The sequence below is a fragment of the Falco cherrug genome, chromosome 13 (assembly GCF_023634085.1).
Source record: "Falco cherrug isolate bFalChe1 chromosome 13, bFalChe1.pri, whole genome shotgun sequence".
In the NCBI taxonomy this organism is placed as follows: domain Eukaryota; kingdom Metazoa; phylum Chordata; class Aves; order Falconiformes; family Falconidae; genus Falco; species Falco cherrug.
The window spans coordinates 19,080,507-19,097,262 of record NC_073709.1 but is presented as its reverse complement, the minus strand read 5'-3'; the positions used below and the strand labels follow the sequence as shown (position 1 = coordinate 19,097,262).

General features: G+C 43.0%; 1 protein-coding gene across 8 annotated transcripts in view; it reads left to right on the top strand.

Moving 5' to 3' along the window:
- EPAS1 (endothelial PAS domain protein 1) overlaps positions 1–16,756 on the top strand; it is a 116,085-nt gene that overhangs the window by 67,807 nt on the left and 31,522 nt on the right. For all 8 annotated transcript variants that reach the window (XM_027801156.2, XM_027801155.2, XM_055726168.1 and 5 more), the window contains exon 2: positions 12,352–12,542. In XM_027801156.2, coding sequence (XP_027656957.2) covers positions 12,352–12,542 — 191 coding nt within the window. The remainder of the gene's footprint in view (positions 1–12,351; positions 12,543–16,756) is intronic.

Below are 16,756 nucleotides of genomic sequence, written 5' to 3'. Positions count from 1 at the left end.
TGCATCGTCCCTCTTCTGCACTAGCGTTTGGGGTAGGGTCATGGTACGATTGTTTCTCAGCATACCTCATCTTTGTCCTGTGTACCCATCCCAGTTGTGTTTTCTAATACCAAAATAATCAGTTTGGGCAGTGAGTGTAGCTGCTTTTCTTTTTTTCCTTTTCTGCTTCTCCCAACAAAGAAGTAATTTTTGGAACAATTGTGAAGTTCAGTTGATTGTTACATAATTTAGGAAAGAACAAGGAGAATAAAAATTGCATTTTCCAGGAACCACCATAAGAAGGCACAAGGTATATTTTACAAAACCACGCTGGTAGTTATTGAGGCTCTCAGTTCCAAACAGATGAGAGCACCCTCACCCCTGCCTTGGGAAGTACCATCTTTTTTGTGTAACTCGTGACCCCTTTTGCAGGTACTGATACAGCTGCTGCATTTCAGCTTGCGTATCTTGGGCTTTCTTGCCAGAAATTGGACTGCTATACAGTTAGAATCAAAACAGTGAAATATTGAGGTACCACACCCTGACAGATGCGAAGTTCTGATAGGTGTCCAAGACCTGCCTGGTTGTAATGTGTTTCTTGTTAAGTTAGCTGACCATTGTGAATTGTTTCAAATTGAACAAAACCATCTAGCTTCTTTTCTCGAAGAACTGAGCTTTGTCATAAACAGAATTCATTCCAGTTATTAGACTCCCACCTCTTCCCCTCTTGGGGTGATGTGACCATGATGGAGATGAGAATCAGGCCCAATATATGAATGTGTGCCTTATTTGCTTAACTTAAAGGAGAATAAAAGCTCCAGCAGGAATAATGGCAAAATACTGGTATGTTAATTCATAGTTCTGAAGTACACACCAGAAAATATGATAAAATGTGGCCATGTGAATTTAACTTTGTATACATACTGAATGCTTTCTTTGCTGCTTCCCATTTATCATCATCTTTTACTTTTGTCTAGAGTAACTATCCTTTGATGTAGATACATAGAAGTTTAAGGAGTTAGTAGGCAGTAGTAGGAAAGGAAACAATAAAGCAAGAAACACCAGAGAAGAAAAACTGCATCCAGTTACTTTGTATTACAATGCAGACTGCCCTTATACCTGTTCCCTTTGGAAGCTTGTGTTTAGCGAGTAATTATTGAGGACGACGCATTAGAAGAGCTAGCGGCCATTTCCTGACAGAACCAAGCCTTAATTTTTAAAATATTTGAAATACTGCAGTTGAGTGTAGAGAGGCCACGAATGTTTCCTCCTTGAGTACTGGGGTTTCAGTGTCCCTCTGGCTTCTGCTGCAGCAGCACAGCAGTGGGTGCCGAGAGGCAGGTCAGCAGTGAAAAAGCTCCTCAGGTCTTTGCCAGGAGCCGAAGCTGGGTGTGGGTGGGTAGAGAAGGCACTGATTGCCCCAGATTACATCACTCCAGACGGATTTTAGCTGTAAATTTAAAGGAATTGCCTAACTTTGCTGCAGTGACTGCTGGTTTTCTGGCCAGGTAGCTGAAGTAGCCTGACCCTTTGGTTTAATCCGTTTCCCTCGTAGTAACCAAATACAATTTATCACAGCTCAAGCTACTAATCTTTGGTATTTATCAACTTAAACTAGCGATAGACTTGAATGCTAATGAGAAATCAAAATCACAGCATGCAAAGTTATCACTATTCCAGTTTAGCCAATAGCTTAATTAAGAGGAGATGGACAATTAAAGAGCTACTGCATACAATAACAGCTCCCTGAAAAGAAAGCAGGAACTAAGAACGAGCCGTGTCCCAGGATGTTTGTACAGGCAAAACTCACACCCCAGAGGGCGAAAAACGTAGCTGGCTCTCAGGATCTGCACTTCATCGTTGTTGCAGGAAATGGAGGAAACTGTGTTACATGCAATGATCAAAATTTAGAGCGTCTGTATTGTTATTCTCAAGAATTATTATTCCTTGCTTGCCAAAGAAATGGTTGTTCAATCTGTCTTCCGGGACATCCATCTTCTTACTGTGAACGGCTACAAATCGCCACCAGATAGAGCGGGAGAAACCATTAACTTTCATCATAACTGAGCACACATTAAAATGATTAAGGTCCAGAAAGTAAAGAAGGGTTGGCATTATTTCACAAAGATTTTATTGCAAGAGCTGCTTTCTTAACTGTATTGTAAGGTGTGACACTTTGGAAGGACAAGGCATGACTGACTTACAGCCAATGGCGCAAAGTAACTTTAATGATCGTTTTGCATGTTCTCTAAAGGAGACAAAATGTTTTCATTTAGAGTTGGTGTGTGCTACCACTGCAGTCTTCAGAGCATCCAACACAGAGATCCTGCGCTTGACACGAAGTGACGCAAAGTGGCCAAATTTCCTTTGTAGATGCTCAGCTGTCTTTATATACTGACCTTGGGAGTAAGGGTGCTGTAGAGGCATCATCACAGAGCAGCCCCGAGCCTCTGGAGAAGGAGGAGCTCTTTTCATGTTTCCAAGGGTAGGTGTGTGTGGGGGGGTGTCACCTGCTCAGTCTTTGCTCTGTTGGTAAACCTTGCTGACTGCGATGGAGACAAACCTGTGTAAGAGCATGGCCTCCACACCGTCAAAGGCTGGCCTCCACTCTTTGACTATCTGCTGATTTCATAGACTCCTTTCATTATGGATTTGCTTTATTGTTCCTTTTCAGTCTTGCAGCTGTTTTTTATCTTAAGTATTAGTTCTAGCTAATGTTTTCATTGGCAGAATTAGCCAGAGATAGAGAGATTGTAGCTGAAATGTATTGTGGAGGGCCGTTCACTTATATAGCAATTTTTAAAATTGTAGCAATATATTTACTTGGTGATCCCTATAAATTCTCGCTGTTGTTTATTTACTAGCCAATACAATTTTAAATTTTGATTACTTTACTCTGGAAATCAAGATGTCTAATTGAGTCAGCTTACATAGAGGGCCTGGAAGTGTGTGAGGGAACAAGGGTGGTGGTGGAGGTTTCAGTGGATGCTTGCAGACCTCTTACATGGCTCCATTTGGTGAAGATTTCTGCGTCTTTATGGCTTGCTGATCTCTTTTCAGAGGTTGGAGAACCTGCAACATAATAAAGGGTGGGCTGTTTATTTTCCCTGTGTTGTTTTTATGTACTGAAATATTGTAGTGAAAATTGCTGGGTGGGGTGTAACGAATGTTTTCAAAGACCTTCCTTTGAAAGAGGCTTTTTTCCAGCCCTTGGTGGTCACCACCCATTTTCCTGTGCTGTGCCCACCTCCCTCATTGTTCCTACCCACAAAGGCCCCTGGTGTGAACCTGTCAGCAAATGCGCCAGCGACAAGATAAAATGTTGTGGGATATTGGTCCCAGCCTGCCGAAGCATGGGGCAGGTTTCACCCGTGAATGTCAGGTGGAGGTGCAGGAGAAGTAACACATTGTAAAACGCAGGTTTTGTCAACAGTGTCTGGTGTGAGTCTCTCAACTCTTTATGGTTGAGTGAGCTTGAGGCTGAAGCGTAGGTACGCACGCCACTGACAGTAAAGTCATGTGATGCCAGCGTTTGTCCCTTGGGCTTGAAATAAAGCTTAATTGAAATATTGGCCTCGTTTACCTGCAGTTGCGCCATCTTGATAAATAATGCTGGTTCTGGTGTGGTGTGGGCTGGGAAGTGGTCAGTTCCCCAGCTGAAAAATGAGGCTGGTTTCGAGTTTAACTTCTACCCTACCCGCCCCCCCCCCCCCCCCCATCACCACCACCGCCTTCAAATTGCACTTTGTTCGCCTTTAGCTTTAACCCGCTGGCAAAGAGATAAAGCACATCCTTTGGTATGTGTTTTTTAGAGTAGGTAAATAGTTGGGTTATCTGAAAACAGATCTTAGCAATACCTGCTGAGCTTCTGAGCAGCAATGTGTATGGACCTCTAGACTGGCTGTCAAAATAGACTGATTGCTACAAGTAATGCCACAAGATAAGGATCTGCAATCTCTTAAACACAAATCATTGATAGAGATCTCAGGTTGTGCATTGCCATAGCCTTATCCCCGCTGCTGCAGTGCGATTCCAGCTCTACCTGTGCTGCAGGGACTCTTAAATGTGTAAGTGGAAACTGTGGAAAAAAGTGAAGTGGTACATTTACCATGCCCCCACAACCCCCCCAAAAAAATTTGCTGATTTGAAAGGAAGTTCAGTTTTGGCGGATGTTGAAACAGTCCTTTCTGTTGTATTGTTTAGTGGGTTTGGTGGTGGGCTTTTTTAGTTTGCAGGTTATCTCTGAAGCTTGCCCTATCTTGGCGGTTATCAGAGTCGATTGCCACAGGGAAGGAATCCATGATCCTGTAGGTTGATGGAGCAGAGCAGTGCAAAACTGGTCAGGGGAGGGAAGGCTGAGTTTAGATGACTTTGTGCCTCTCAGTTTGAAATTTGGCCATATCCTGGGCTGCTTGTTTCTCTCCAGATTTCCCTATTATTTGAGGAGACAGAGGAGGTGTTTCACTGCTGTGTTTTAAGCGTGGGCTGCAGCAGCTTTACAGGGGCGGTACAGAGCTGTCCTGACTCTGACTGGCTCTGAGGCTTGCTGAGCACACAGTGAACCAGGAGCAAGAAACCGCTCTCCTCGAGAACTAAGCCATGAGAAAATCTCTCTGCCATCTAGCCCCAGTGCAGGGAATGGGACGAAAAGGCAAAAAGGCAATGAATGCCTCTCTCTGCTCAAACTGCTGATGAAAGAGCAGCCTGGCATCTTCTCTGCACGCCATGGGCCTTGCGTGGTTCCACGGGGCTGTGCCTTGCCCTGGGAGCAGCGTGTTCAGCACGTCCACCAAGGTACCAGGCTCGTGCTGGCGTGGCGACCGTGGGACGGGCTGCACTCACAGCATCGTAAAATAATCCAGGACCAGATTAATGGCTGCTGAAATCCTAATACTTATCTTTCTGGTTCAAGGTACTCATAAAACTACAGAAAAAATGGTGAAACATAAATCCTGTAGACGTTGTTTTGCTTACTGTGATTAAATTTATCAGGCTCTGGTGACATATTGTGAACCTAAATGCTTTTAAAAAAATGTAAGTGCTCCAACAGCCTCAGTAAGGTTTTCAGCAGTGAACTCCCAAGATACTATTTAGTTGCTGTGACAACTTCAATATTCACAATGACACTTTCTTTAAATTGCAGGTGCAATTTAGTAGCTGCATTAAATGCAGGTAGTGGTATAAGCAATTTAAAACTGTGTATTATATTAAAACTGTGTAATAGTTTTTGTCACGGCACCACCTTTTTTTCAGCAATAACTGCCAGGCATGTTCATGAAAATAAATAAAATACAAATGCAGTACAGTTTAATTATTAAGACTAAAGGTACCATCAGAGCTTCAGACACCGGAGAAGTTAGTCCTACATGTGGTTTTACAGTTTGTATGGAATTTATACTATCTGAAGAGCTGTGTTTCCCATTCAAGAAAACATATTCCTGGCTGTCTTACTGTCAGCTGTGGTGGTCCTAGGGTGACGTGGGCTTAGTGAATTGTAAAGATGCTCAAAGACACCAGAAGTTTGGTATTCACTTAGGCCTCACCTTTTGATACTCTAATAGTACTAGCCAAGTCCTTTGAAAAGGCCTGATGAGAATGGAAACAAGTTCCTCACCCTTAACAAGAACTCTTCCCTCGACTGTCCCTGAGACACTCCTATTTCTCATTTTCCGGACTTTCATTTAGCTTTTGGTTTTAAACTTAGAGGGAGGATCTGCAGGGCATATTGGTATGGCGGTAGGTGCCAAGATTTACTGAAGTAGCAGTGATTTGTTATTTAGTGGGTATGTGCAGAAACACAAGAAAAACTCCCGTCAAACCAAGGAGTCAGCGATGAATTACTCTAAGTTAGGGCAGCTTTAGAGGAAGGGTGGAAAGTATTTCATTTCCTTATTTTTGTAATAGCCCTTTCTGTTAGTAGCTTTTCTTGTTACCTTTGAAATCTTATTTCCGCTATTAACGAATTCCCCGTTTTGGCATTGTTAGTTTTGTCTGTGTACTGGGTACCGTATCCCAATGTGCAGCAATGCTGCTTTAGCACTTGCCTGCCATAAGCACTCCACAGGTTTTCAAGCCATTTTTTTTTTCCCTCTGTCCAAGAATAACCCTGCATCCTTCCCTTTTCTGTGGCTCTTGTTGGTGTGCCGAACCTGGGCACCTGGCGTCTTCTCAGATTTTATAAATTATTATTTTCACTGGAAAGATGTGTAAGGAGGGATTTGTATGCATGGTTTCATTCGCAGCTTTCATAGTTTGGCTCAAGTTCCTGGTGAGCAAGTAAATTGCTGCTTCTAGCACTTTTTATTTACTGACGGTCATGTTTATTACTTTAACAGAGGGGGCTTTCAAAAGCACACCATACCATCCAGAATAAACTACTTGACAGGTAGAATGGTTACAAATACTTTTTAAAGGAATTTTAAGGCAAGTAAGCATGACCGCTGGCTGCTTGGTGTCTGTGTAAGCACATCTCTGGGGCTGTCAGGCAGTGTGGTTCTGAGATAGCTATTGAGTGCCTCACAGTCAGCAGAATTCCTTTTTAGATATTACTCTGGTTCAAATCACCTAGGGATTCACCGAGCAGAAGGTAAAGCAAAATTATGAATACGCAGCAGAAAATGGATTTTCTAGTTTGAAATAAATCTTTGTTGTTATCTAAGATAGTACTGTCAAAATATTTTTATTGGGTTTTCCCAGGTTTGAATTGGAAAATCTTTTTTATGCTAAGCATCTGATCTTTTTTTCATTTATCTGTACTGTAAAATATCTTCTTATCTCTGCATCCCTAGAATGTATTTTTCTTGTTCTGCAAGTTAGCATTTGAAGCTTTAACTCTAAACCATTTCAAATGAGCATTTACTACAGAAATTTCGTGTGACAGCTTAATTAACTGTGGATTTTTGACCTTTAAAGTGCTGGAGCTAGAAACATTTAATAACCGGCCATTGGATATAAAGTAATAGCTTGTTGTTTTACTAGCTTGCATACATGGCAGTTTGTAGCAAAGTCCAAGGGTCATGAAGTAAACTCAAGCGAGTCAATCTGAACTATGTATTTCAAAGCATTGCACGAATGTGTCACACAGTATGTGAGCACCAGTGAAGGCTACCGGGTTACATGTGAGGTATTTTTATGCGAGGTGTGGATTACAATTTCTCTAAAACCTTTTGTGATCTGGAGCCTACAAGGTGGGAGTGTAATTCAGTGTGATTACTGTGCTGCCTGGTCTCGAACAAGCAAGCGTGTGCGTACACAACCAATATCAACCCACATGGACTCGTTGAGAGCAGCGAAACCCTGAGCAGAAGATTGCTATTTGGGCAAGTCCCCTCCATCAGCTTAAAGGAGGCCACCGATGTCCTTGACAGAAGGGAGGATCGCTGAAGCTGAGCACCAGGCACCGTTGTTAGCTGAGTGGGTACCAAGGGCTTTGAGGGGGTAACTGCGTGCGGGAAGGACCAGGGAGTGTTTGGGTGGAGCTGGTGGGCAGGGATTGCTGGTGGAGATCAAGTACCAGTAGGATTGGGACTGCAGAGAGTGAGTATAGTCACAGTAAGTGGAATCGGGACCGAACCCTCAGGTCAGCCCCGGTCTGCTGTGCCGAGGAGGGTTGTGTCGGTGCCTAACCCTGCTTCAGACCCCTGACTGACACCATATGCCTGCATATAAGCTCCCATATCGGGGTGGTCTGTGCACCCCAGGGGTTGCAAGGCTGATGCCCACTGTGTCTGGGTGGCAGGGACCTCAGGTGGGTGCCCAGGCAGGGCAGTGGCGGCAGCACAGCCCCCGGGCCAGGCTGGCTGCCCCAGCATTTCTCCTGGCTGCTGGGGTCCAGGGCCATCACGGCAGTGAGCAGCGGGAAGACAATCCTAAGCTAACATGATAGTCTTGCAAGGTTATTTAAGCCAGATCAGTTACGTGGGGCTTCAGGTTTTGCCAATAAGTTGCTGTGCCTGGACTTTCCAGTCCTGCAGTAAGAGAGACTTGGGAAAGCCAGATTATGATCTTCACCCTGGGTGTGCAAGACATCATCCGCAGGCATTCCTGTGATTCAGCAAAACTGTGTCGCAAGGGGCTGTCAGAGATGAGCAAGGGGATAGGAATCTGGCTCCTGGGACCCCAGCACGGCATTCCTACACCCCTTTGGATGCACACACTCTGTTCCTGTGCATGAGTGTACCCTTGGACCAGCTTGTTTGGGTTCTTGGGGAGAAGCATGGAAAGCTTCCGCTCCTGAAAATTCGGGAGCTTCACCTGAGAGGGCAAATACGTGCCAGTTGTTTGTCATCTTTGCTCACATGTGTCAGCCCGTGAATTCTATTTCCAGAGTGCAAGCTAAACATGCCAGGAGGGAGTGGGAAATCATGTAAACATGGGGGTACAGTGCCACACTTGTGTTCCGTGGCAGGGAACTGCCTGCACCAACTTAACTCTTCCGTTCCCTATGGCTTGCCCATGTGTAAGCGCTGCAGCCCTGGAGCATCGTCTGGCAGCCCTGGGAGAGTCCTTGCCAGGAAGCGGTGCCTTCCTTTTCCTTCTCCTCGAGCCTCCTGACCACCTTCTGTGCAGCCTAGTCCTGGATGGAGTCCCCAGGCCCATCCCTCCGCTCCACCTCCCTGTTTCCAATGGAGATTTGAGCTAGAACTTTCCTTTCTTGCCATTTTATTGGGAATGGTCATGCTGGGCTTGCAATGGGAGGGTGCGTGTGGCCGAGTGGGGTCTTATCCTGCCGGGTCCTGGGACTCCTAAGAGAATGAGTGTCGGGGAGCCCCCAGGAGGGTTCCCCTGCAGCACCCCCACGCCTCACACCCACGTACGGGCGGCTTCATTTGGGGTGGCTTTCTCCTGTCTCTCTCCCTTCTGCATTTTAAAGAGCCTGACACAGGTTGGGTGAGCAAGGTTGCTGCTGCCACTTGCGTCACTTTCTCCGGGCAGTGACGCACACGTGTGCTCTTTTTTGGCCACGTAAGTGGGTGGCTTATGTGCTGGGAGGGAATGATTCATAAATTAGCTACAGCCCGAGCCTTTTCTCTGTTGCCCTGATGATGTGTGAAGAGGGTTTGGTGTCAGCCTTTCTTCCTGGCCTTCCAAGGGGCAGGCTGCTGGGTAGTTATGTTTTTGCTCCCTGGCTGTGGGTAGTTCAGCCTCGCCCGGGGTAAAACGCTGATCCCGTGCGTAAAGTGGGGGTAACTGCAGGGAGAGCAAATGGCCGGCTCTCTGCACAGGAAAACCATGAAAATGCTGCTTTTTGCAGAATTCTGTCATTCATCTGCAATTCTTGGAGGCTTTTGCAACCAGGAGGAGCAAGCACAGAAGGACTATCTTTGGCAGGGGAGCCTGGCTGAGGCGGGGGCTGCGGGGGGCTGCGGAGGCTGCCTGGCTCGGCGTGCCAGCGCGACTTCAGGGTGCCCTGGGTGAGGGAAGGTGGGGAGGAGAATTACTGAGGTTCAGGAAGCCACAGGGGGAAATGCTTAACAAGCGAATTGTTTGTTTATTTAAAATGATAATGGTGAGCAAGAAAGTCTTTTGAGAGCAACCAGGCAGGCGGATTCCTCCCTTGTTTTCTGATGTGAGAAAGCTCTTGTGTGGCGTGTAATGAGCAACGATTGAAGAGAAACTGAGCACAACGATCAGCAGCAGTGTTGAGGGGCGGGAAAAAAAATAATTCTCTGCTCATAGCATTGGTTATTAGAAACCTTGAGCAAGCCATGGTTAATGAAACCAACTTGTCCCATTAGCCACATTTCAAAATTATATTTACAGAGGTTAGCTAAACTAAATATTTTTCTCTGCGGCTGACATGGCGTCATGAGAGACCCTGTCTTATACAACCCTTTTTTACTGCATGAATTGCAACACAGTTTTGGCCTTAGTTTCCAGCATTTCTTATTTAAATGAGGAGGGATTGGACCTTGTTTTGCCCAAGTTGGTTCTAATGTGAAAATTGTGGGGTATAGATTTAGATCGGAGCTCGAACGTTTATGGCTCAAGTTAAATTTTCCAAGCTGCAATTGGAAATTCTCACAAATATTGCTGCGTGGGTTTTGTGCTGTTAGGTTTTATTTTGTTTCTACTCTTTGTTTTGTTAGTAGAATTAGAAACTCAGGAGATTTGTTCCCAGTCTAGCATCTTTACAGACACAGTGTAGACACGTTTTTCTTTAGAGAGCAAGACATAACTCTGAAAGAAGCATTGGTGTAAGCTTCTCACGTGGCTCTCCCATTCTCAGAACCTGCTGCAGGAGGACACAGGGCATTTTCTGTTTTACCTTCTTGGACATCTGTATGAAGGGGCTTTTTTTTTACGTGGATGGGGTATGAGCCTTGCTTGGCAAGGAGAAAAGTAAGGAGTTAGTGTCACAATATGAATATCTCATCCTTTAGATTCAGACTTGCGTGGGTCAGTGTTTACTCTGGCGATGCCCCTGAAGTAATTATCAAAGTTGGATCTTGCCGTTATGTACTGAAATGTGTGTAGGTCTCCTTCTGTGCACGCATCCTGTGACAGATGCCATATTAGAAAATATTCACCTCAGGCAATATAATTGTGAAAGAGCTTTGCCGAGGGCTGATCATGGATCTTGAGAAGATACTGTAAGAGTTTATGAGGCCTCTTGCCCTGTTAGCACACCCACTGGTGAGCACCTGCGGTCATCATATCTGATCCCGATGCATATGCCTAGCTTCACGTGTTTTGCAGCACGAGGGCCCTGCTGATATGCTGTGAGCATGTTCCTGCTTTGGACGAAGATGCCGAATGCCCAGCCTTACCTTACTGTAACTCTACCCTTAGCATTTAATGCGCACACAGGCTATTTTTCCTTCTTCCTAACTTACAAAGCCACCTGTGGTTTCAATGCTAGAAGCTTTTGTAGGCAGTTTAGCTCTTCAGAAATGGCTGTTGCCTTTAGAATACATTTAAAAAAGAGTATTAATACTTTTTTTCTATTTTATGCAGTTTTACATTACACAGTCATGACAGGAACAGTTTCTAGGATTAAGTGCTGTGATTAACATTTGTTTTCCTCATCATCTTCACACAACAGAATATGTTTATTGGAAACACTCTGTTTTGGTAGGATTTCTTCTTTTTCTTTTTGGTTGATCCATATTTAATTTATGGGCTCATTATTTTACAGTGATGTTGGAAAAAGCAGGTTATAAGCTGCTTCATTTATAGGCACCCTTGCAAATGGAGAGCTGCTGGTGATGATTCTAGAAATGAATGCACAGCCACAACGGCAAAAATGGTGGGGCTGATCTACTCCGCTCCTGTCCTGTGCTCATTCAAGCTGCATTGTTTGCATTGGTACAGTATTGCAGGAATCTGCCTCAAAAGAAATATATTCTGTGTTGGTGTGAATAAGATGCAAAACCTCAACTTGTGCAAGTGAAGGAAACTTGTAGTATCAGCAGAGCTACGTGGGGTTGAAATAGCTGGTGGGTTTTTTAATGCATTCAGGTTCTTCATGTTCTGAAATAAGAATTGTACTTTATAAAAGAACCTTAGAGTCAGTGGAGTTTCCTCTTAAACAGTCTTATCCCAGATCCGTTATAAATGTATCCCTTGTGTTTCTTCCATGTTAAATTTAGCTTTATGTCCCTCGGTGACTTAATTTTGCATACTTGCTTCATGAAATGTCTTCCTCTTCATGATTTCCTGCTCTTCTGTTCTCTGCAGAGTTGAAGGAGGTTGGCTGTATCAGTCATGTTACTTTGCTCAAAAAGGAATCTGTTTTCATAGACAATGGAGAGATGGTGATTTAATCAGAATAGTTTCTATGAAGGAGGGATTTCTTCCAAGCAAGAGTATTTTCTTTCCCATTTTGTGCCCTTCATGGTCAGGAAAAGGTGGTTTTCCAGAATAGCATTGGATTAAGAGCTGAGACAGTTGCATATACACATGCAGTTGGATACCCTTTTGCTACTTTTATTTTTATGCAGGGTACAGGCATTGAGGCTCTATGATGTTGAAATATCTATGACACAGCCATATTTTTCCAGCTTTAAAATGGAATCCCAGAGTATTTTTTAAGTAAATGAATTGAGATTGAGCTTTATTTTTAGCATTTCCTGAATCCCAGGTTTGCTATTTCATTTCAATTCTCTCACCTAAGACAGATCTTGATCCTGTTGCATGCAGCCAGGATTCAGAGGGTCTAAAGATGGACTTGTATAGAAATGAGCCCTTTCCAGCTGTGGTAGTCCTCTCATAATTCCCTTTATAAAAGAAGCAAAGAGATATTAAAGTCTGGTCAATTGATTTAAACCAGTTGACAGAATGGATTCATTACCGAGAAGAATTACTCTTGTAAATGCCTCTCAAGTTGTGAATTGCATTTGAATTTGCTTTTTCCTTTCTCTTCTCTATCAGGAGCAGTTCTGAACGGAGGAAGGAAAAATCAAGAGATGCAGCAAGATGCAGAAGAAGCAAAGAGACTGAAGTTTTCTATGAACTGGCACATGAGCTGCCTCTGCCCCACAACATCAGTTCCCACCTGGACAAGGCATCCATCATGCGCCTGGCAATCAGTTTCCTACGCACTCACAAGCTTCTGTCTTCAGGTAAGATCTGGCTAAAATAATTTGCCAGTGCTAGTTGACGGCAGCTTGGTAAGATTGTACATGTTCTCTGAATGCAGCCTCCTAAAGTGAGAACGGGACACAACTGCTTGTGTTATGAGAATACAATTAAATTTAAAGATAGGTTGGTGTGGGTTTTTTTCATCAGAATTATGTATATTTTGATTGGGTTAGAAAATCGGAGTGGTATTAGTCATATAAGGTCTTCATTGCCAAAATCACAACTGGTGCAGTTTTGTCTCTCTAAAAAAACCCCAACACTCAAAACCTTTGAATGTAGTTTATTGAGCTCTGTGTTACAAGATTTTAAGCTTTTAAGAGTTTAATCAGAATTCAAACATATGCCTTAAGCTTCCATGCTGAAACAAGTGAATTTTGATTTGGTGTGGCAAGTACGTTTGTGCCAGCACATTCAAAAGAGAGCTGGAAGTTCTGAAGGCCCACTGCTTCGTTTGAAAGGCTTAATCGTGCTACAAGGTGGCAATGAGCAGTAGGTGGATTGTGTATGATGAGGTAGACTAAGACAGCTAAAGCAAACAACTCTTAAATACTTGACACGAATGGATTCTATGTAATCAGAACCTTGCTCATGTTGGACTCGTATGAAATGTGAACCAGTACCGTTTTCATAGCCTGTGAAAACTGGTAAAATTCACAGCATTCTTATTTTGCACCTGTATTTGAATAATCACCTCTGTGGAAATCTGTGGTTTGAGTAGCCTGTAAGATCAATGAAAACAACTGATGTTTCTGGGGGAACTTTCACATGGTGACCTATAAGTGTCAAGAATACGTTAACAAAACAATGCCTGCATTGTTTGTGAAAGGTAAACCCGAAATTTCATCTTGTCCTTCATTAATGGCAAAACTCCCAATAAGGTCACGATTGCACTTCCTTGCTTCAGAATACTGAGTCATACCATAACAATTACTTTAATAAATGTTATTAGGAAGTATCTCATTTTGTGGATGAGCACGCTGTTAGTTGGTTGATGGTCAGTCTCAAAGATATGACGGATTCAACTCTGCTTCTGTGTGCTCTGGAATTTTTGTAGCTTTTTCGGCTTCTGCTAAGACTACTGTATAAAACGTGGGTATTTTCATCTTAGCATATAGAATGTGGTTTTAATGTCTGTGAAAAGTAAAGTTTATTTGCTGAAGAGTGTTTGGAAATAATCTCTGATTTTGTAATTAATACTCGAAGAAGTTTCAGAAGTAGATAAATGTTCTTAGATGTGCCATACACCAGGCCAATTGTTAGACACAGCTTCAGCTTTTCAAATATTTATAAGGCATGAACTAAAGACTGGCACAGCGTAGGAGAAGCAAACTCCTGAAGGGCTGTAACAGATAACATAAATAATGTGTCTGTGAAACTTGACATGAAATAGTTTGATGCTGTCATTGGAAAAAATACTTTTGCTCACCTGGAAACTGCTAAGATTAAAGCAAACTCTTCAAATACATCTATGTTTCCTGATAAGGGAAAAAAATCTACAGATAAAACATTTGTCTTAGTGCTTCTGTGGTGTTAAGGCTTAAGCTCATAACATCTGATAGTGATGGCCACTCGATATATGTGCATAATATTCATACATACATGATTTTGCTGTGAGTGTGTTGGAAAAACAATGTGATTGTGTAGCTGATTTACATTTTCTTGAAGTACTGCCAGTACTCAGCAGTTAGAAAGGAATCTGGAAATGAAATGTTACAGTAGGAAGAGGCTGTGATTTAATATTTCAGGGTTTCTCTATGTTAGTTATTTGCTTAGCCTTAAATCTGATGTACTTCCCCAGTCTAAATATTACCTTAGAGTAAGTCCTCTCATTAAAATTTGTGTTGATAGTCAAATGCAGAATCGTCCATGGCTGCATCTTTAAACACTGGAGATGTAGATAAGGGTTTCAAAATCTTCAACACTTCTATTCTGAGGAACTGAACTTACAGTACTTTAAAGGGACTGATTTTCTGGAAGAGTTGGGCGTTATTTTCTGGTAATGAGAATACATTGAAATGAGAGAACTCAAGCCAAAAAAACCTATTCTGCTACTTCTGTTCTTCTGACTATAGCTAACATTTAATTTAAATTTTATATCTTTGATTGTCAGTCTTTATAAGGACAACAGCTTTCACTAGAAGGCCATCCAATTTGATTCAAAGCAATAGGGTTTTGGTACGGCTTTAGGTCCAGAGATGAAGCGGTTTGCTGCTCGTCACGTTTTGATGAGAGTGTGGAGCAAAATGGAACCCAGGCTTGTGTGATGCCTGTCCACACTCATTCTCACTTTTGCTCTGGACCCTTTCAGAGCTCCAAGCAAAACTGCCCCCATTTCACGTGCATGTTTAGCAGACTGGAATTTGGTCCTTAATTCAGTGTTGCATTTGAGGAGCCTGATTTGACTGACAGGGAGCACAGGCGTTACTGTGCCGTTGACAGGTGAACGGGGAAATGGGGAGGTGGGGGACTGCAATGTGGATGAGAAGCAAATGCCAGCCCCACCCCACAGACCCTCTCTTTGCTTTGTTGTCTTCACGGAAATAGTTTTGATTATTTGGGCTAGATATAAATATTGCCACTTAACTCCAGTTTACACTATTTAGGCTAGACACACTTAGTGTAAACTGGAGTTAAGTGGGAGTATTTGTTCTGTCATTAATTAGGACATTAAAATAACTTACTGCATTTATAGAGATATATACGCACACAGTGTCACTAAAGTAAGCTTGCAGTGCACTTTGGAAAATGCATCAAAAGATAGCACAGGAAAAGCTGCTGCTTGATTAGCGTTTTTCTTGTTTATTATTGATTCTATCAAAACCTACTGGTACACCATATTTTATTTCATATTACTGTTTGTGGCCACAATTCTCAAACATGAAAACATCTCTTCGTTTCACGGCAATTTTGCCTGGAGCAGACAGAGCAAGGCCCTTCCCAGGACTGCATCCTCATCTTTCTGTAAACTGATGCTCCAGATGGGATTTCAGAGACTGCCACAGGCAAACTGCCAGCCTCAGTCCACTGGCAGAGTGTCTCATGCCCCTTCCTATTATTCCCTGACTCGGAATAGGGCTTCTCACTTGTGTAACGTGGGCTGTTTTACTAGCTGTGTCTGCATAATGATTATTTATCTGTCGGGAAGCCAAGACCTAGGGAAATCTATGCCCACATTCTTCCAGCAGGTGAATGGCAATGCCCATGAATCTGAGCCCTCATTGAGAGCTCTCCTGCTACGTGCCTCCGAAAATCCTGGCTTCTGGATCGCAGGGTGCACGTCTCCTGCAGGCACTGCAGGGCCCAAGCTTGGCCCTTGTATCCTATCATAATAGGAAATAGCTGGTTGTATATCTCAGAGTTCAAAAGGGTAAAAAATACCAGGTTTTGCTTTTTAAAAGTTGCTGCTTTACTTAGTAACACATTTCCCTTTGATTTTCACAGTAGGCAATTCTGTGTGGGAATGTTGGAGAGGAAGCCTTTAACATTTAGAAATGCAGGCTGTTCGTCTGACGGCCTGATTGAGATTAGTATCACAGGAAGCAACCTGAAACAATAGCTTTATAATACTGTTTCCATGTTGTGCACAGAACAGTACCTGGTATAATTGGAATGCGAAGTAGAAATATCATTTAATTATGATCATCTTAAATATTTTTCAAGATGTCTCCTAATTCTGTTGGCATAATACATTTTTGCCCTCATCACATTCAAATGTTTGGGATAAATTTAGAACTGATCTTTGTTTATTTCAAGTAATGGTTTTGATCCCATAAAGCTGCTGCTGAAAATAGCATGATGCTTATCGGTAGTGGAGCTTTTGGATTTGGGATCTCATGTCCTCTAGTATAGTCAGAAAAATTGATAGCGGTACTTTTCTCCTATTATTCTCTAGTTTAGCTGGTAAATCAGCCGAATGCTTTGGGGGGGTTAGTAGACTGCAAAAGAGAAATAACTGTGTTTTGCTAAACAATGGCTGTCTTGGTTAACAGCTGACATCGTGATAGTTGCTAAGGCTGCCTCAGATAGTCTCTTTTAGTCTGAATATGAGGAAAAGAATCCATTTTAGGAAGCCTGTGTAGGCATTCGCATGTGGTGCAAATAATTTTAAGTGTTTATTTGGACCACACTGGTGCTAAAGGCCTTACAGAACTCTTTAGTACCTGTGAGTTTCTGGGTGCCAGGACTACAGACTCTT